Below are 21,165 nucleotides of genomic sequence, written 5' to 3' on the forward strand. Positions count from 1 at the left end.
GAGAGCAAGCTGCTTGACCCAATGGCACAGGAAGTGGCTCCCGTCATTCTGAAGGGCTCTGCCCCCAGGATGGCTTGAACCTTCTGGGCAGCAAGGCGGGACTTCTGGCACACAGTCCGCCCTATTCCAGCCTGCAGAGGCTCTGCATCTGGACTACACTGCCCTCGGCTCCTCCAGCAGCCCTGCCCACTGGAGGGAACCCCTGCAGGAAACCACGCTGCTGTCCTGATCTAAGGTTGGCAGAGTCCTTTGGAGATGTGTGCCTCCCAGCAGTGACCAAGACCAAATATGGAGTCTCTCTCGGCATGCACAGAAAACGGGGACTGGCAGGCAACCACTATCCAAGTCCTTCAGCCCACAGCAGGCCAGGGGAGAAGCCCCTTGTCCCCACAAGAGAAGTGGGCCCTGGACCATGTTGTGGGGCTGGTTTACCTCCCCCACTGCCCACCATGTGGCCTCCCTCCTTCCCCATTCCGAAAGCTCCCTATCCGGGGGGATACCTTATCGTAGGTCCCTTTCTTCAAGATTTTTTCAGGCTTGCCACAGGACTCGGGGCTCTTTCTCCCAGGGACCTGAAAGCAGGCAGAAGAACCAGTTGGGGTGGTGGCAGAGAATGGAGGGAGGGAACAGCTGGGTTCATGCTGCTGAGCAGAGCAAAAGCACTGTGTGTGGTCCACAGAGGAGCACGGAAGCAGAACACACCTTCCTGCTCAACCTTCCATCAGAAAATGGGCATGGCGCAGGAAGTCCTTCCAATACAGGGCGTGTGTGGGTGTGTATGGTTTCAGTCCTGCCCACCCCCAACTGAGAAAGTGGGCCTCTGCTGCAGAGATGCACAGAGGGTACCTTGCTGGAGCCCCCTATGTGACCAGCCCATCACACAGGTCTCAGCTCGTGAGGAGGAAGCAAATGAGGCACCTGCTTCTCCTGTTGGTCTCAGCTTGGGCACAAACTTGCTGGGTGCCCCTGGGTAAGCTGCTTGTCAGCTCAGCCCATTCCCACGTGGTACGGGGATAATGGCCTGGCTCACATGGTTGGTAGGGAGGTCACCCTGCAACCCAGGGCAAGCATTTCAAACAGCCCCCCTTAGGGCTGGACCCATCTCCACAGCACCCTTGTGTACTTGGGCGCATGCACGCACTCACTCGGTTCAGATGTACTACCAAACCACAATTTAGCACCACGTGGACCAGCCCAGGCAAGGGTGTCTCAGCTCTCATCCTCAGACGTGGCTGCCGGGTGGAGACAGGAAACTTCACCGTCCTGACTGAAAACTAGTCTGGCCATTACATCAAAACTGGGAACTCACTTTTGGGTAACTCTGGCTTGTCAGAACAAGCCAGGAATGGTGGGGCTTTTTGACTTCCCTCTTGGACTTCCCTCCCAGCACCCCTGGGTCAACCTAGCTGGAGGTTTTGGTTTGGTTGAGACAACAAACTGGCTACTCCAGCCAGGAGAGTCCAAAGCTGAGGAGGGCAGCTTGCTGCGCAAAGCACCCCATACTGGGGCCTTGATCCAGTGCTGTTACCTTGTTGTTCAGCGGGGGCGGCTTCTGGCTGGGAGGGGTCTCCCGACTGGGGAGGCATGAGTCTGCACTGTTGTCGCTGTCGCTGTCGCTGTGGCTGAGCATGGGGAAGATGCTGAGAGTTAGAAGGAACAATAAGGAGGGAGGTAGCCCCACACAACACAGCAAGGAGAAAGTGCGCACGGGCGAGGAGGACCACCACTGCATGAGAGCCCAAGTCTGCAGAAGCTGCAGCAGCCTGAGGATGGGATGCAGGGTGAGCTGTTGGCTTGGCTGGCAGGTGGCTGAGTGGTGGCAGCAGCAAGTCCTGGGAAGAGAGAGCTGCCTGCACCTGCCTGCCAGGGATCCTGCAAGGGTGAAGGGTGTGGCAGAGGTGCCCCCCCATAGCAGGGCTGGAGGCAAGGCTCCCCCATAGCAAGGGCACACCTGGGTGGTGACTGCCAGAGACAGGCCCCTGGCAGCTCTGGGGCCCTATAACAAGACCAACCACCTTTATACCCGCCTTTCTTTTTGCAAGGAGCCCTCAGTGCCTTACATGATCCAACTCTCCCTTTTATCCTCACAACAGCCCTGTGAGGTAGGCGAGGCCGAGTCTCACAAACAGGCCCAACGTCACCCAGTGAGCTTCACAGAAGGTGGGGACTAGAACCTGGATCTTCCAGCCCAGCACTCTCACCGCTCTCCTCTGAGCGACTGACAGCTGGGGTGTGGGAGAGAAAGCAGAGAGAATTGTTCAGACGGCTGAGTGCTGAGGAAGTCGGGGATCTCCTGCCAGGCTGTGAGCCAGGCGGGACTAAGCCCCCTGCCGTGGGGGTTGCAGATGCATCGGGGCACATGAGACTACCTGTCAAGTGTGCGTGCCAGAGGCTGGCTGCCCCACTCAGGTGTTGTCATGCCACACATGAGTACAACATGTGTGGGAGCGTTTCAGCGACTGGTAACAGAGCTGGATGGACCAAGGTTCTGATTCCACCTGAGGAAGCTTCAGTGTTTCCTCCCTGCAGGGAACATTTCTAACATTTTGAGCAGGCTCCAGAGGAAGAGCAGTATGGGCAGATGCTTCAGAAAAGCAAAACAAAAGCATTGTCTGGAGCAAAGAGTCACCACCGCTCCTTTAATCATGAGCACAGGAGTTAAAATAGGATATCAAACACACACAAGCACTTGTCTGGCCCTGCTCGAAAATCTAGAATTTAAAGAGGCTGCTGCCAGGAAGATCAATAGCCTGGGTACAAGGAGATGAATGGAGTCCCACAGCTGAGAAAGGCCCTCTCTCCTGTTCGCCTGTCCAGTTGTCTTTGCTCACGGCACATCAAAAAGGGCTCTACCAAAAGAGGAAGCATTGCTTTATGGCGGGGACCCCAAGCTGTTTAGGCCCATTATAATCATTATTGCCATCACTGCATCATTTTCCCTCTGGCGGGGCCCCCAAGGCTGTGTACAGGGCCCTCCTTTTAAGGTCAACTCCAATGATGTAGAACCATGTAAAACAACCCTCTCTCCAGGGCTAAGATGTTTGGCACTTCCAGAAGCCTCTACCAACAAGGCCAATGGTCAGGAGTAATGGGAGTTGGAGTACAGGTCACCTGCAGATCTACTTCCTGCCCACCCTGATCACATCCATAAGCAACCAGGATACTTAGAGAAGCTGAAACTGCACATTCAACCTTATGTAAAACCCCCTGGGCCTTTTTGTTTGTGATAAGCTGAAGAGTCCATTGAAGCCCCTGGGCTGCTCCTTTAGGAGTTCTGCAATTTTAGGCCCCATTTCCCTGGAACATTAACCGCTAAATTGCAGATTGTAGATTGTGTGTGAAACGATCCAGTAAGCCCTGTCCGGAAAGGCCACCAAGCTGTGCTCACCTGGCATTCCTGCCAACGGGGGCACCCTTGACAGCTGTCTCCTCCCCCGAAGAGCTGTCGTCCTCGTCTGACTCTTCTGACTGCAGATCCTCGACCATGGAACGCAGTGGCCCTGGGGGTCAGAAGCCGGGAAAAGGCCATTTCAAGGGGGTATCTTGGCCAAGAATTTGGGCTGCAGGCCACTGCCAGTGTGGGCCAGTCCCTCCCGAAGGGACACCGTGCCTCAGGAGCAACTGGACTCCCCTTAGAGCAAGCCAGGGCAACCGGAGGCTCACCAAGCCCAATGCAGCTGGCCAGCAGAGCCTGGCGGCACCCAGCAAGACCAGCAGCCAGGAAAGGAGCATGCCACAGCCTGCCCTGAGGCAAGGGGGCCCTGGGTGACTCTTCCCCTGTCCTCTGAGCCATACCAGCTCTTGCCAGAATGCCAGAAAAGTCCCACTGGATGGTGGCCAAGGGTCCATCTAGCACTGCCCCTCATGCAGAACCATCCTGCAGCAGTCAGGGCCAGCCAAGTGCAAGAAGCGAGCAAGAAGAAACTCACTCCAAGGGCTTTTGCACACCCTGCAGCCTGAAACATGGCTAGGCGGAATGTATTCAGTGTGCTTCCATGAGGGCCGCCATGTGGGGTTGCTGTTTTATGGGCCCCTCTCACAGACCCTCAGGCTCCTGGGGCTGCCTAGCACCTAAGGTGTGCATGCGCAGAAGCCTCCACTGCCCCCGTCCCCCACCCATGCTAGGAGGCGGCCTTGGCGCAGCTATGTTCTCTCGGCGGCCACAGACCTCCTCCCAACCTGCAGCAGGGAGAAAAAGAGCATCCCCATCTCGCAAGGCTGCCAGAAGGCTCTGTAAGACAATGCCAGTAAAATGCTCTGGACATGCCAAAGAGGCACAGCAGCCACAGTGGCCTGGGGCTGGCATGCTCCCTGCACAATGCGAGATCCATCCCACACATTTATGTACCGAATGTCTACCATGCAAGTCTTCTTTGACATTGTGGCAACAGCTGTTCCAGCCAAGAGACAGAGCTGTGAGCGGGGAAGTCTGCAGATCTGCATCTCCTCTTTGCTGTGAAGCACGAGCTGCCCTTCGGCTAGTCTGTGCCCCTCGCACTGAAGCCTGGCAATATGGGGCTAACATTGACCTACCTTACAGGGCTGCTGTAGGAGGTGGCAACAAGATAATGTGCGTTAATATTTACTGTTCGGTGTAGTGCTCCCCGCCCTGGTGTCCTTCCCGATGTGTCAGACTTTAACCCCTATCATCCCCAGCCAGCACAGCCTGGGGATGAGGGGAGCTGCAGCTAAGACATCTGGGATGGGCACCAGAGTGGGGAAGGCCAGATCAATAATTATATTACTCAATTATATCTGACCAATTAGCATTGGTCAGAACACATCTAAGCTGCTACTCTGAAAAAATTATCGGAGGCATTGTCCTTGCACCCTTAAAAGTTTAGCACTCGTTTATCCTGCCCTGCTCTTGCTGCAGACTTCCAAGTGTCATTCTTTAAGGCCAGTGCTGCCCCCATGGTAACTCCCCATGTGGGCCTGCCTGGGAGGGAGGTTTGGTTTTGCTTCTTCTGTGTCTACCTGGGTGAGCAGAAGAATTCTGCCACCCAGAGAGGAGGTCAGTGCAGGTCAAGAGCTAAATTGTGCAGGCTCTGCAAGCAACCAGTGGCCTCCAAAGGCCTGGGACACTATTCTCCCGAGGTGTGCCTATTTTGAATGGTTGCCAGCTTATTGTAAGGAAGCCGAGTATGTATTCAAATAATTATTACAGCGAGCGCTTGACTTCCTTCTTACTAGAGCTTTCCTGGCTATGGGTCTGTTTCCAGGAGCAATTCTATGTGCTGGTTGTGACCTGTGAGGCCCTGCGCAGCTTGGGAACCTGTTGCTGGAAAGACCATCTTCTCCCACGTGGGCCTGCCTGGGTCCCGAGATGTTTGGGGAGGCCCTTGTTCCAAGATGGCTGCCTCCAGAGGGACATTCCTTGGAGGCTGCCCCTCTGAAAGCCCCTGCTGTAGCACAACCATGGCAAGGACCAAGAAGAGATGCATGTGCAGCACTTTTCACATTCAGGAAGAGCAACGCTCAATTTACCAACAGACGATTTAATCGTTGCAATGAAGGGCTGCCTCTTACTCGGGCATGATATGCTTAAGGCGCACCAAGACTCACGTGAGGTCTCCAAACAGCAACGCACCTTGGCTGTGGTTCTGGGATGGCTCGAAATCAGAGTCTGAGCTGGAAGCGGAGCTGGAGCTGGAGCTGGAAGGGCTGGACAGGGCAGACTGCCACCACCGTGGAAAGGGGAAAGAAGGAAAGGAAGCATCACTACCCTTCGGACGTTCCCCTTCTCCCTCAAGTGAGGGAGTTCTTCAGGTGTGACCCTACGGACATTTAGACAGGAAAAACAAACCAGCTGGCCTGCTAGTGTTTTGGGAGGGCGAGGGCTAAGGGGATGAACCCGAACCAGAGGAAAGCCCAACACCCATGCGGTCACTGCTCCACCCCAAGGTGCTTCTTCTGTCATTTTGTAGGGCTGACTGGCAGGATCCCTGGGGCACCACCCTTGGTATGTTCAGTCAGGGATGAGTCTTTATGGTTTCCTGTATTTCTGGCTAGGGAACAAAGGCTACATCCCGAGGACACTTTACCAATGATCCAAGAGCTAAGGATTTCAACTAGTTTAAGGGAAATTCTGATCCACCTTCCCCAACTGGATGCCCTCCAGACAGCTTTGATTTCAGCTCCTGAATCCCCCAGTGGTATAGGGTGCGACATTTTTCCAATGCTTTTATTTACACAAGGAAAAGTTTCTGTTCTACAAATTCGGTAGAAACAAGGAATTGATGCCAACACTGTAAAATGCCATGTCAGGCAAGCACGGCAGTTTTAGGGTGTACTTAATGTTTTTCAGATGATTAACTGGTGTTTGAGAGGATACATAAATGCCACTAAAATGCATCTACACTGCAGCATGGAATGGAACTAACAGAGAAAGACAATGAAACTTGGAAGCTGCCTCTGCAGTCTCAGCTGAAGAGAGTTGATGGGTTGTCATAGGTAGTTCTTTGTCTTCAGAATAGTTTGCAGGCAGAAGGATGCTAGGTGTTCTTCTGGGGAAGGCTGCATTAGGGCACAGCCCTATACATGTTTAGACAGTAAAAGGCCCAGCATGGCCAACTAGGATCCTGAGATTTGCAGGCCTCCTTTAGTCTAAGCTTGCACAGGACTGCATCCATAGCATGCCAATTGTTTTCAGAACCTGCTTATTTCTAACATTTAAGACATCTAAGGGAAGTAAACCCTACTGTCCTTAATTTTTAAAAAGTGTTCCAGTAAAAGAGTCTGCATAACATAAATTGAAATGGTTTTAAATGTGCCCTAATTTTTCCTCTCAAATATCTCAGGTCACAGGCTTATGGTGTCCTGCATCCTAAAATTAGCACAGGGTACTTTAAGAAAAACTTTGCTGGTGATTTTTCTTACATTGAGATCCCTCCCCAGTGTTTTTTGACATGAACTCAACATATTGAGCCTAGGCAAAAAGCCTCATTTGCCTTTGGATCCCAAAGTTCCTGAAAAGTGAGCACTGCTGTTCAGCCTGCCTCGATTTCTGTGCAAATGGAAGAATGAACTGCTGACAGCAGGGAGGGGTGACTGCGACATCCATCACTTCTGCCTGTGTCAGGCAAGATTTTGAACTGTGCCAACATGGAAGGAGCATCTTGCTTTTCACTGCCAACACACATCCCCCCTTCCCAGCCCTTGGCCATCTGGGAAGGCAGGCAGGACGCAAACAAAGGAAGGCATGCAAATAGCAGGAAGGGCAGGCAGTGCAGTGTGCCCCAGGAATGGAAAGGAGCCTTAATCCCACAGGCCAGATTCAGCATTTGGAAGGGGCAGTGAGGGAATGTCTGGTGCAGAGTGTGGCTCTACTTACAGGTAGTCACGAAGCTGGTGGGGACCTGGGCCAGTTACTAACTTGCAGGTGAAGGATGAAAGCAGGGGAAGCAGGGAGGCACCCCTGATCCTGCCCAGACTACCAGGTGGCTTAATAACTCCAGCCCAACAGGGGTAATAGATCATATGAAGCCAACCCATTACTAGCTTCAATGGTTGCCAACTATCTTAAGGTGTTACTGTTGACATATAAAGACCTCAGTGGTTGAGGGCCTGGGCAGCTGAAGGACTGTCTCCTTCCAAACACACCTGCCTGGACCCTAAGATCATCTGAGGAGGTGCTTCTCTGGGAGTCCTCTTTGGAATAGGCTAGAAGAGTAGCTACCAGGGGAAGGGCCTTTTCAGTGGTAGCACCCCAACTGTGGAATCAGAGGTACGCCTAGCACCAACAGTTTACTCATTTCAGTACCAGGCCAGACCTTTTTATTTACCAACTGTTTTACTAGTTAAAATGATTTATTATATATTTTATATACTGTATATTGTATTCCGCTATCGTGATTTTTATTGTTGTTTTCTTGTCTTTATGTAAACCCTTCTAAGATCTTACATGGATTAAGGCCCATAAATCAATATTTTAAACAAACATACAAACACACATGCAGAGAAAAGAAAGAGCTGGCCAGCACTCTTTCCAAACTGGCTTGTTGAGGCTGTTTTGGGGGACACAATTTGCACCTCTGACATGGGGCTTATTGGCAATTCCCTTCATCTGCTCCTGAGCAGCATATCCCAAGTGACTCCCTCTAATTCCAAGGAGGGCCCCTCATCCCCCCACCTGTGGCAGAGGGTCCTCACCTCTGATTTCAGAGAGGCCTCATCCTCCGAATTAGACTCCTCAGCCACAGCTGCAGTCGCCACCTCCAGGGGCCTCCTGATGACCTTGGCCTCACTCTCCAGCTTCACCTTCTCTGCTTTGGCACTGGGCTTCTCCTTGGCTGGTTTCTTCTCGGCATATGACGAGGTCCGTGGAGAGGTGGAAGGGATGGTCTTGGCAGCCTTGGAGCTGCTTTTCTTGGGCTTTTTGGCACTGGGCTTTGGAGATTCCACAGCGGGGGGCCGCTTGCTGGAAGACTTGGCCTCGGATGGCTGCAGGGGGCCGCCCTTGGGAGATGTGTTCTCCAGCTTGGGCTCCTTCAGAGCCAGCTTGGGCTCCTTGAAAGCGGCTTTGGGAATGGGCTTCTCCTCCTTGGGCACCTTGTTCTCCAGCGGCTTCCGAGAGGAGTCCTTGCCGGGCTTACTTGGTTCCCTGTCGGGGTCACGGGAGGAGTGTTTGCTTTCCGAGTCCTTCCTGGGCCTTTCACGATGCTCCCTGGTGACCTTGTGGGGCTTGGAGGCTTTGCTGCCGTCTTTGTTTGCCTCCTAAGTATCAGGGAAAGGATGGAGACGTAAAGCAAGCCAAGAAAACCCAAAACCCAGAGAAGAAACTCTGGACAGCAAACAAAGTGCAGATGGAAATATAAGGAAAAGAAAACATGGTTAGGTTATATTTACAGAATGATGTTGACTTCGACCATCCAGGCAGTACTTATGGTGCAGCTAACACATTCCACTGGGGAAGAATACAAGCCGTTTCAACCCTGGATTACATGAAATCACAAAACTGGAGGGGACCTTTAAGGCATCAAGTCAAATACAGAATACATAATATAAAACTTTAAACCTTCTAAACTTCAGTAATAATTTAAAAAGATGAGGTCAAAGTTAAAAACAACACAAACTAATGGACTAAACTCTTTTTAGTTCCTGGAAAATTATGGCCTTCACTTATGGTCACAGCACAAGCACCGAGCGAGCCTCTTATTGTTTAGGTGGAAACTGCCTCCATCTAATTTCTACCTTCTGATTCTAGTTCTGCATTTTGGAGTATGGAAGAACGATCTTCAGACATTTAAGGTCTAATGGCATGTCTCCTCCTAGCATTCTCCAGGCTAAATATACCCAGCAATTTTGAGCATTCTTCATAGGACTTGGGCTCCAGACTCATGACCAAGGATATCACACTGTTACCTAAATGGACAGCTTTTACAAGTCGTGCTAACAGCTATGCTGATTCAAGGAGCCTCTTTATTATGCACTGGGATAGTTTTCTGGCTGAATTACACATTCCTGTGTTTGCTTTCCTCAGTGTTCTCATTTATACACATATGCACTTTGTTAATATGGCCCTTCTTGTAATAATCAAAAAGGAGGTGTGGGCACATGTTTGCTTTGGGGGTGATGACAAGTTTCAGAAAGGATGCTGACACCTCAGAAGAAGCATGAAAAAGCAAGATACAAGGACAGGAAGGAAAAATGGAGCAAGAAAGCTGTCAGGGGTCTGGTTATATTCACCTTAGGGGTGGGGGCAGGAGGGAATCCAAGATGGGGGATGACATGCAGGTGGGGAGGAAAATGCATACAGTGTCAGTCTTCAAACCTATGGAAAAGGAAGTTTGTGCATGTGTGTGTGAGAGAGCAAGAGATGCTAATTCAGCTGCAATTCTACTATCCTGAGAAACTAACAAGAGATTTAGGGACAGCACATGGCAACAGAAGGAGGAGCATTAAGTCCAATTCGTGGGTTTTCAACTAGGAATCGAGGCTGGATGCAAGATGACACTCCTTCATACCACCAAGACATTGGGATTTTTCACCCTCAAATTGCTGGGATGGGAGCTCTTGAGCACTAGAAAAACAACATCTTGACATTAATGCCTGAGGAGAATTAACACATGTCAGTCATCCTTGTCCCACTATGTAAATTCACAATTTGTAGCTGAAAAGGATTCTTCAGGCATAGCTGCAAGAAAACTGGGGACTCTAAACACCACTTGTGACCAGCTTCTGGATTTCTTGGCATCTGGCTGAGAGAATCTTTTCTCCTGTCCTGTGCTATGCATACAACCTCATCCATGCCTTCTCCATGGGATGGAAACCAAATAAAGGAATGGGATACACAGCTGGGCACTGCTCCAAGGACAAGGGCTCTGGCTTGAATTTGCGATTCTAGCATGTGGAAGGCTTTCCCTGCATCAGTGCAGAATGAGAACCAAAGTTTCTGGAACCTGGGAAGCAGGTAGCTGTTGTCCAACATATCCAGATGGAACCAGAATGGGGCAGGACGACCAAGTAAAACTACATGAAAATGCAGTCTCTTTACCACACACCCCTTTCTGGTGACTCACCTTGGACCCATGGGATGGTTTGGTCTTCTTCGGATCGGAGAAGGCAGACAGCGGGATTGTGGGTAACATGGGATAGTCGGGACTAGGCCTGGAGACTGTTTCCGCACCTTCTGGCATGACCATCACCTAGGAAGGATGGGTGGGCAAGGGAGTCCTCAATGCTAGAACTTGCAAACCTGGTTAACGCTGGACCAGAGCGCAATCAGGGCTGCGAGATGCCCTCATCCAAACCTTGGGGAGCTCCACCAGTCCATGTGGACAATCTAGAGCTTGATGGACCAAGGAACAGATATTCCTACAGGACACCTAAATCAGTCTCAGGTGGCTTTTGATGGTCCTAACATGTAACCCATCCTTCACATGGAACCGGAAAACCTGGAACCCTATGTTACTTTTAGGGGGAAGCCAGCAACAGAAGACCTTCCCTGTTTGCGCATGGTTCCCAGTTTGATCCCGGGCATTTCCAAGGAAGGCTGGGAAAGGTGCCCTTGCCTGAAGCCCCGGAGTGTAGCTGCCAAGTCAGGGTAAAGCAGACTGAGCTAGATGAGAAGTGAAATTGGCACCGTGTGGAACAAACATTTGCCCTTGTCCACTCTGAGTCAGGAGAAAATCCCAGCCTTAATATTTTGTGCACACAGTGAAATATAAAGCCATAGCTTGCATGTGGAGTGAGACAATGCTCACATCTACATACTGCTTGGTCATTACAAAACATGCAGGTGAGAATCTGGAGCACACACCTGAAGTGTGGTCCCCTTGCCTGGCTACCCCAGAGAGTAATTGTCAAAATTAACTGACCATGATCCTCTTTTTGCTTCCTGCAGCTACCACAGAAATTGGCCTTCCTTTTCAGGGAGAGCTCCCTGCTCATTTTACTTTCCAATTAAGAAAGCCAGACAAGCTTAAGAATCCATGCTTTACAAATGAGCTTTAATTTCCTTCCACCTTTACTGGAAAAGGAACAGCGTTTGCCGTCTTGCTGTTTTCTAAGCTGCAGGAAGCTTTAGCTCTGAGATTTATGGGTGGAGTATAGATTTCATATCCCACCTCTTTATTGTCTTGCTCTGTGACAGGGGGAAGAAAGCAGAAAAGGGTGTGGGGGGGCAGACACCTCCCTTGTGATATTAAAGCTGCAATAATCCAAGAAAGATTGGGGATATTAGTCACACTTCACTGGCTGCTTCAGAGAACTTGAGGTGGTGTGAAGGCAACGCTGAGAGGGCGCAGCACTGGCAGGAGGCTCTGACCTAGGATGGGTGCGCCCAGCGACATCTGTCCCTCCTCCACACACAGCTCCCTATTCCCGCTGAGCTGTAATTTGTGCAATAACTGGGGTGAGTGGGGGATTCTTTTTCCCCAAAGACAGTATCTTGCCCTTCTGCCTTCATGCAAAGTACACTTGGTGTTGGGGTGACTCTGCAGATGACCAGCTTGACAAAAGAGCTGCTCTGGTTTGCTGATATGGGTCAATGCAGCAGGCTGCACTCTGAGAGTCTTCTTGCAGGCCTGGCTAGGAGGGCTCATGCAACGAGCACCTGTGTGTTCAAATATGGCCACAGTTCTGCTCTTGGGCAGCACACAGATTGGATGCCTCAGCCACTCACCCCTCCAGCTTTGATGAGTTTGTGGCGGAACTCCTTCGTGGGGTTGTTGAAGGTAAGCTTCTCACAACGGAGGTGGTTGACAGGTGGGTTCCCCTCCAAGTTCAGGAACAGGTCATAGGTGAAGCACACTCTCTTTGGCTCCTCCTGAAGACAAAATTGCAAAGCAGTTGGCAAACATGTTTGAAGAAAATGCCACAGCCAGCTGTTTCTGACTATAGCCTGGCACCCATGGGGGCTTGCCACTGCATTACCCCCTGCCCCCCAGCAAATGCTCACCCCCTACAATTCAGTTGATTAAGCACCCAACAACATTCTCACTATTTGAATGGGTGACATGTGCAGAATAGGTGCAAAATGAATCAGCAGCTGGCCTTTGTTAAAAGTCAATGCACAGTTCTTTCCCCTTCTCTTTATGGTTCCCATTTTGCTTAAATTTTACAACAGAAAATTCCTTTAAAAACCCTGTAAGACAGCAGTAGCAGCATAAAACACAGCAGAGAAAAGGTGCAACCTGGCCCAAACTCCAAAACATCAACTACCACAAGAAAACAAAGTGCACGATGAATCTTTCCAGGAAGAGTAGCTGCGAGCCACCACAGACAATGTCCTGTCCCCTGGAGAGCACCATCCACTGCACTTCTAAAGGCACGGCCTGCAGGTATGATGGTAATGTGCAGGCAGGTATGGCTGGGAGCAAACAGTCTTTCAGATACTCTATCACAGAAGATTCAGGAAAGCCCTTCCCACCCTGACTGCTGGTTGCAGGCCAGCATTAGAGGGTGCCGAGTTGGGGAAGGCTGGGGGAGGGCACCAAGTAAACACAAATAATTTTATTCAGAAACAGGGGGAGTCAAGAAAGAATGTGAAGTTCTGCTGAGAATGCAGGCCATCATACTAACTCCTGTTAGCATCCTGTCTGCTGTACTGCAAACCTATGGAAACTTCCAGCATGTAGCCCTCTATGACACCTGGCAGTGAACTTGTCAGGATGCTCGGAACAAGACTAGGTTTATGTACTAAGAGAAGCAGCTGGGGGACCAAGCAAAACTGGCAGTCTGCTGTGCACACCAAGTTGCGCCATTCAACTTTATGGGTTGGCCATGCAGGAGCAACGCTACATTCCTAGACTCCATTTTATCTTCCAGACATTGGTCTGAGGAATAACACAATCTGGCCACTTTTCCCACTAAATCATGGATACTCCAGCTATTAGAATCCTCCAGCCCCTGGAACAGTAGGCAATGTCCACATATGAAAGACCAAGTCTTTGTAAAGTCCTCTGGTATTTAGTGGGTCTGAGGGATGAATAGGTGCAACTGAGGATAAAATGGAGAAAGAGATGTGCTTGAGTTGTATATTTGGATGGCCCTTTGTTTTTCCAGAATTCCAACCACAAAAGAACACATTAAAGTGGATATGAAATACATGAAAGGCTGGTTCACATGCCTTGATTACAAAGAATTTTCACTAACAAATCTGACCACTTCTGCATGGCCAAACAAACCGACCTTCCATTTGTGGTTTGATATGCATCACATGGGAACCAGGAAGTATGCTTTGCCTTTCCCATTAAATACTGCCCAAAATTGAACAGTTATTGCCTGAAAAGCAGGATTAAAAAATAATAATCCAGAGATTACTTTGGCTTGTTGAGGAAAGAGCCAACCCAGGGATTCTGGTTCACATATGATGCAGTTCACTGAGCTGCTGAACTCTGGGTTACTGTGACTCACAACTCAGACCAAACAGCTTCATCACCTTCATAGAACAGAAGAGAAAACACCCAAGCAGATTACTGGAGAATTGTACCTTGATTAAAATTAGGCACGTCCAAGAGAAATCAGGTAAAATTGTTTGGTCGCCCTTCTTTAACAGAAATGAAAAGTGGAAGGGGCAAAGGAGAAGAGGATTAATGCATACCTTATTCTTAAAGTGAACTTCAATAGGCATAATGAAGCCCGCATAGCCCGATTCCTCCACTTTGTAAGGGGGCTCTTTGCAGACTGAAGGAGAGAAAAAAAGTGAGTGTTGAGTGGTGTCTGGAAGGAGCACTGTCCAAACACAGAACAAATCAAGGGGCAGGCTGTTCTCTCTCAGCCCAGTCCAAGCTCCCCTGCCCTCTGAATATGGGAATAAGGACACTGGCCTGTTTGGCAGGGCTGTTGTCATGATTACAAGGGAATATATGTAGAAAAAACTCTACATATAATATATGTAGAGCATTATGTGAGGGCCAAGTATAATCATGATTTTTTTTTGAGAAAGGGAATCAAAATTAAAACTGCCAGTATCATATTGCCTCTATACAAAACTCTGTAGTGCAGCCACACTGGGAATGACAGTTCTGGCCAACCCACCTCAGAATGGGCATTAGAACATGGGAAGCATGCAGAAAGGAGCAACTTAAGAGAGCCAGGAGCTGGACCAAGTCTCCTGTGAGCAAATGTTTCAACCTCTGGTATAGTTTAGCTTAGAAAAACGGAGAGGAAGGCAGATGTGATAGAGAAGAACAGGACACTGCCTGGTGTGGAGCAAGTAGCATGGGAGGCATTCCCTTCCCTCTCATAATACTCGAATTTCAAAGGAGGTGCCCCACAGGAGAAATGACCTCTTCTTCCAGTGTGAGGATAAGCTATGGAATTCACTATGACAAGATGTAGTACAGCTGCTTGTTGATCTGGGTGGAGGCAAACATGTTGCCAACTGCCCAGAAAATGCTGGCTACTGGGAGTGCAGCAATATTAACCGTGAATGGCAGAGCAGGCCATCAGTGCTATTGGTCCTTCTCCAGTATCTGAGGCAGCGAGTCCACCCGTGGCTCAGGAACAGGGCAGGAGGGCGCCACTGCACTCCCATCATTCCTCCTGTGGGCAGCTGGCTGGCCCCCATGGGGAAGGAATGCTGGACTAGATGGGCCTTGGCCTGATCCAGCAGGGCTTGTCTTGCGTTCTTAACAATGATAAGATGAGGAATCAAGTTTTCAGGCTCGTGATTTTAGGTAAAGGTCTGATTTAAACTGCAGCATTTTGAAGGTGCCTTCTACAGATTTGGCCCATGGGTGCACAAACCAAACAAGGCAATTCAGACTGGATAAACACAGACTGCAGTCTGCAAACAGGCCATCTGCAACCAGAAAGTGGGAAGCCGGCTTCCACCAAGCTGGCCACTGATCCATCTAGCCCAGGATACTTGCACACAGAGGCAGGCTGGTGGCAGCATCTTCCCATGGTACTGGGGAGGGTTCTTTTTTCCTGCTTTACCTGGAAACGATGGGGACTGAGCCAAAAACCTTTCACAGGCAAGGCAAGGGCTCTGAGACACCCTTCCTCTCCTATCTGCCCCTGTGAACATGGCCAACAGGGAAAGTTCTGCCAGAGCTGTGCTTCCCACAGTGGCCAGACACTTCTAGGAAGCCCTGAAGGCCTGTATCACTACATGGAGGAAGCCACATGCTTCTGATCATGCACATACAGGCACGTGACCTGCTCACTCACCACGTTTTGGTTTGGGGAAGCTCTGATGCAGCTGAAAGACCACCCTCTCCACAAAGTGCTGAATCTCAAACTGCTCCGGGCCACGCACAAACACCATCCAGTCGTGGGTGAAGCCCTCAGTGGTGGGCTTCTTCCGTAGCTGGGCACGATGCCCCAGCTCCAATTTCACCTGGACTGTACACTAGATGGGGGAAAAGAAGTATGGAACAGAAAAGAGAGGGGCAGGGGAAAAAAGATTTAAAAACAACAACCCTGAAAAGTGCATATTGAGTAAGTAAGACCAGGATTTCTCCAACAATCTGTTTTTTTCCTTGCCGCTTAAGGCATTTCTGCCTTCCTATCAGGCTGCCCTTGAGATGTTTAAGGTAAATACCCAGATATTATGATTGTCAGACAAGGCCTTGCAGTTAAACAGTTAAAACATCTGGAGGGCACCAAGGCTGCATTGCTAGGAAGTTGCAGCAGAAGCAGAACAATATTGACATGCCCAATATTAAGGAACATGCCCCCAAATGGATGTTGGGGCTCTTGTGTCAGAAAAGGCTGGTGCTCATGGAATGAAGAAATTGCAGTTTTAAATGGTTTCCCAAGGAAACTGAGCAGAGGTGAGAGAATGTGGGGAGAAGACTGAGATTGATAGAGAAGCTGCCCTGAAAGGCAGATACTCTATTTCTACATTTTCTCCAGAACACACATGATCAGTGAATGCTAATACTGCTCCCAGGAGTGACTGGAACAAGCATCTTGCTGGAAGTGAACAGGGCAAGGCCACAACCAGGCAACTCTAAAAATGCCAGAAAAATCCCTCAGTCTGCCATAGCAGGTTCTCTTCCGTTTTCCTGTCACTTCTATGTTACATCCTTTGAGCAAAGTTTGAAGGAACTATGTATACTCTGAGCAAGGGAAGGAAACATAGAAATGTAGGGAGGAAAAGCAAGTCAAAAGGGTCCTCCTGGGCCATCTGGTCTGAGCCTCAGCTCCAGCTGGCTCTGCTCATGTAATCCCCAGCATGTGGTTGTCCATCAGTGAGGGTGTCCTTTCCTTGAATACCCTCACTGATGGGGCCTCAACCACCTCCCTTGGAAGCCCGTTCCATATCCTAACTTCAGCTAGGCTGGGTCCATCCTTTCAGAAAGCACTCGAATTGGCTCAAGTCAATTCCACTATGCAACCGATCAAGATCACTGCTGCCTTCACCTAGCATGATACATCAAGAACCAAAGTTTTTTCTCTAGCCAAAAGTCATTTAGATATGGTCAGCCATAGTAAAGAGATGGTTGCCAAGCTCAGTGACACACTTGGTTTGGCAAGTACCAGTGTGAAGAGTCTAGTGCAATTTCCCCAACTTGGAGCCTCTGGATGTGCTGGACTACAACTTCCATCATACCCAGTAACCATGCTGGCTGGGTTCACTGCCTGTAGTCCAACACTCCTGGGTGGTGCTGATCCAGTGCTAAGAAATCTTTGAAGTAGGTAAGTGGGCAGGTTTGTCCTAGCTCAGGATAATTCAGCTATCCAGAGTAGCCATGTGCTTGGAACTCAGAAGTGGCAGAATAATTTGCCAAAGTCACGTTCTACCAAAGCATAAAAGGGATGACCTTCCCAGTCACACCAAATCCCGTATTTGAGTTTGATTTCCATCCCTATGGCCACTCAGCACCCCACAAGTTGGGGGGGATGGCACATGGGAGAGCACTCCCCAAGATTCAAAGGGCTGTACCAAAGAAAAGGGCAAGTATGTGTTCTCCGTGGCCCCAAAAACATGACTTGGTCAAAGGGGTTGAAGTTGTAGGACTGAAAATTTGGGGTGAACATTTGGAGAAAATCCTTGATGGTTAGAAATGCTTGAAAATGGAAACAGCACCCTCTGAAGGTGAAGATGGGCTCTCACTGCCTAGATGGCATCTGCCAGGGATGCTGCAGCTGAAAGATTTCTCCCAGCAAATGGACTAAATCATTCCCATACTCTGAAATTCTACAGGCATTTGGGGATGCTCTGGTCCTTAATGGCTATGTCAAGTGTGGGTTGGACTAGATGGCAAATAAAGCTCCAACTGGATCTGCAAACATCTGGCATTATTGCTTTGCAGATGCATATTTCACATCTGCCCACTCCACTCTCAAGAACCGGTTAACATTGCCATCCTGGTGGCTTGTACTTGTGAACACAGCACAGTAGGAAGAATGGCTGTCATGGGCTTGTGCCTTTGAGAAGATGAAATCTCTGCCCCTGGTGCTGGAGCTGTGATGGTCGATCAAGACATTTCAGTCATCTCTTGATGCTGCAGACATGAATTGACACTTGGGAACCAGCTGATCCACAGCCAGCCCTCCCTTCTCTGTGTTACATCCCATATACCCAGACATATATACACATGAATATGCTCACAAGTCACATTGGGAAGAAGCTGATATAAATGCCTTATGTTGGCTGCACACATGGTGTAAAAATCCATTATGTTCCCCTATAGCAGAGCTGCACATTTGAGTATGCACTCTTTTACTTCTGTAATGAGTACAAGTGTATAATATGACATGGTCAAAAGATCATGCATGCAAGTGTGATCAAGTGTGAGTTGCACAGACACCCATGAGCATGTATGGACGGCAAACTCTCCTACTGCAGAGAGCTGACTGGAAGAAAATGGATGCATTCAGAACATGGTGCTTTGCAAATGCCCTGGACTGAAAAAAAGACAAACAAGTCAATCCTAGATCCAATCAAGCCAGAATGCTCTCTGGAAGCAAAGAAGTCAAAACTAAGCTGTTGTCCTTTGGGTACATCATAAGGCAAGACTCACTGGAGAAGATAATTATGCTAGGGAAAGTTGAAGGCAAAAGAGGAAGACCAGTTAAAAGATGGGTCAATTCCACAAAGGTAGCCACAGCCAAGAGTTATCACAGCCGAGCAGGGCTGTTGAGGACAGGCCATTCTGGAGAGGCGTCATTCATTCACAGTGTTGCCATGAGTCAGAGGCAACATGATGGCACATAACAATGACCTTAAATGGAATAACACTACCTATGATAACTACTGAATGGAACAACACTACTGAATAACACTATAATGGCTACTGATATACCAAAACTGAAGTTGACAAAGCACTTAGTCTATTTTCGTTTGACAATCTTGACAGCTGAGTACAGACAAACATTTGCCCAATATGTTTGGGCAAGGGAATGCATAGTGTAAAGGTATAAAAACATGCATAGTCCTGCACACAAGGGTCTGTGCACACACAGACACACACACAAGTTCAGGGTGGTGACTGCAAGGGAATGCAGAGGCTGGGCTTGAAGGAGCATGGCCTGAGTTGTGCCACACTTCCAGGCTATGGCCTCCATCAGAAGACTGAGGAAAAGGACAACACTTGGTCTATTCTTTCATGCCTGTTGTGCAGTCTGCCCTATGGTAATGTGAGCAAAGTGCTTCAGGCATGCCAAAGAGCTATGCTAACACTGCTTATCACCCTCATTTTTGGCAGGGACACTCCTGGGGACACACTTGTTACACAGATGATCCTGGGCTCATTCCTTGGCATCTCTTGATAGGGGTGGGAAAAAGACCTCTCCGAAACCCCGGAGAACTGCTGCTGCCAGCAAGTGTCAACAAAATTAGGTCAAATGGACAAGGTTTGACAGATAAGGCAGTGTCCACTCAACCTTCAGGTGCAACCAAGCCTTTCTTGAGCAGTGTGTGGTGAACTCACTGAGAAAGGGAGCAAAACCTCTCCAGCAGCAGGAAGCCCTTTCACTCACTTTACTTTGGGGAGGGACAGCAGGTAGTTATTTTCCAGGCAGGTTCACTGTCTCTGCATTTGGGGGGGTGGGGAGGCAGGGGCTTCCCGCTGCACTCCTCCCCTTCCCAGAAAAAGACAGCAGCAGTGACAACTATGAAAGCAGAAGCTGTAGGGACATTGGAAGCCCCTCTCTTCTGAGTCAAATCCCACTTGGCTCAACAAGCCTAGTATTGTGGACACAAACCAGAAACTTTTCATGCAGGATTTTTTTCTGCCCTGCTTGGCAATGCCCTGAGACTGAACCCAGAACATTCTAAATGTCAAACATGTGCTTTACTGCTAAGTTGTTTCCTTCTCCCTGAAGATAAAGAAAGTGAGATTCTAGTCCTCATGATTCTGACTAAAGGGCTGATTTGGTCAGAAACACTGAAAGCTGCATTGTATAGAGTAATCTGTTTGGTCCATTTTCAGCACTGACCAACAGCTAAGGCTCTCCAGGGTTTCAGGCATGACTCTTCTTACTCATAGCTTAAGATGCTAATCAGAATCAAACCCAGGACCATTGGCATGCAAAGCAGGGGCACAGTCACACTGCTTTTCTAAAACTTAACCAAGATACTAGTATGGTTCTGAATACAGGGAACAGAAATGCAGGAATCCCTCCTACTGAGTCAGAACTGCTGGCCATTCAACTCAATATGAGCAAAACAGTCTGGATTCAGCTCTCCATGAGCTCAGGGAGGGGTCTTTCTCTCAGATCTATCTGATGGAGACTAAACACTCAGAGTCAAGCCTAACTTGACTCTGCAACTTCCTGCATGCAAAGGAAGTGCTATAACCCTAAGCTTCTAGTCCTCATGAATCTGAATGTGGATACTACCTACACAGGTAATTATGGAGAAGAAACCAAATTCACACAAACATTTTTAAAAAGAGCTTCTCCCACCTCCCTTACTATTTAGGAGAAGCAGCAACAAGCCCCTCCCCCAAGAGATCACTGAAAAGGGAGAGGGACACCAGCCACCCATAGTACTGTGAGTGGGGGGGCCGTGACAGTCCAATAGAGCCCTGCCCCTTTCCTTGAGTGGGTGGGGTCTGGATAACAGCCAATGGAAACAAGGTGCTTCCCCTCGAGTGGGCGAGGTCTGGATATCGGCCAATTGGGTCGGGCTGCAGACCCTTTCCAGAGTGGGCGGGTCCTGGTGGCCGTCCAATGGGGCTGGGCACTGCCCCTTTCCAGAGTGGGCGGGGGCAGAATGAGAACATCAGCCCCTCCTCCTCCTCCTCCTCCTCACCTGATTGTCCATGGCTAGGCCCGGCCTGGCCTGCCCACTCCTCCGCCGCCTCCTTTGGGGCTTCGGGCCTAGCTCGGCCTGGCGCGCCTTGTCCCCTCAGGGCTGCTGCTGGTGCTGCTTCGCCTCCTCTTGCCGCCGCCGCCTCCTCATGGCTCGGGGCGCCTCAGGAGTGTGTCTCTCCTTCGCGTCCAGGTTCCTTCAGAGTCTCCCTTTCGCTTCTCCTCCTGTCCGCCCCCCCCGCACGGCGGGCACACACACACACATATAGAGGCACACCGGAAGCGGAAGCCGTGCTGCCGCTCTGCCCCGCCCCTCCTCTCCGCCTCACAGGCGGGGCCGGCTCAGCGGCGTCCAATCGGTGGCGCGCGCATGCACAGGGCGCGGCCAATGGGAAGGGAGAGCGGCGGGAGGGGCAGCGTTACCCGGGAAACGGACGGAAAGCAGGGAGCACGCCTAACGGCCGCCTGCACAAAGTGGCGCTGTAAGAAGAAGGCTAGTCCTCATTGAGGGGA

At 49.8% G+C, this 21,165-nt stretch overlaps 1 protein-coding gene across 4 annotated transcripts in view; it reads right to left on the reverse strand.

Annotated features, from left to right (window-relative positions):
• The window catches only part of MLLT1 (MLLT1 super elongation complex subunit), a 29,107-nt gene extending 8,181 nt beyond the window's left edge, over nucleotides 1-20,926 (reverse strand). Inside the window, exons 1-10 of one of the 4 annotated variants that reach the window (XR_006413636.1) lie at nucleotides 20,654-20,926; nucleotides 15,619-15,799; nucleotides 14,045-14,127; nucleotides 12,125-12,268; nucleotides 10,521-10,646; nucleotides 8,152-8,715; nucleotides 5,566-5,678; nucleotides 3,389-3,500; nucleotides 1,529-1,622; nucleotides 501-572 (exon numbers count right to left, since the gene is read on the reverse strand). Coding sequence is in view for 3 of the 4 variants with exons in the window: in XM_044419019.1 (XP_044274954.1) it covers nucleotides 501-572; nucleotides 1,529-1,622; nucleotides 3,389-3,500; nucleotides 5,591-5,678; nucleotides 8,152-8,715; nucleotides 10,521-10,646; nucleotides 12,125-12,268; nucleotides 14,045-14,127; nucleotides 15,619-15,799; nucleotides 20,654-20,665 (1,476 nt within the window). In the remaining variant the exon portion in view is untranslated. Of the gene's footprint in view, nucleotides 1-500; nucleotides 573-1,528; nucleotides 1,623-2,178; nucleotides 2,850-3,388; nucleotides 3,501-5,565; nucleotides 5,679-8,151; nucleotides 8,716-10,520; nucleotides 10,647-12,124; nucleotides 12,269-14,044; nucleotides 14,128-15,618; nucleotides 15,800-20,653 lie in introns of those variants that run through there. The other 3 variants (XM_044419019.1, XM_044419020.1, XM_044419021.1) reach the window with 3 other exon arrangements.
• Nucleotides 20,927-21,165: the final 239 nt, after the last annotated feature.

This window comes from Varanus komodoensis, unplaced genomic scaffold, assembly GCF_004798865.1.
Source record: "Varanus komodoensis strain SLA01 unplaced genomic scaffold, ASM479886v1 scaffold99, whole genome shotgun sequence".
Classification (NCBI taxonomy): domain Eukaryota; kingdom Metazoa; phylum Chordata; class Lepidosauria; order Squamata; family Varanidae; genus Varanus; species Varanus komodoensis.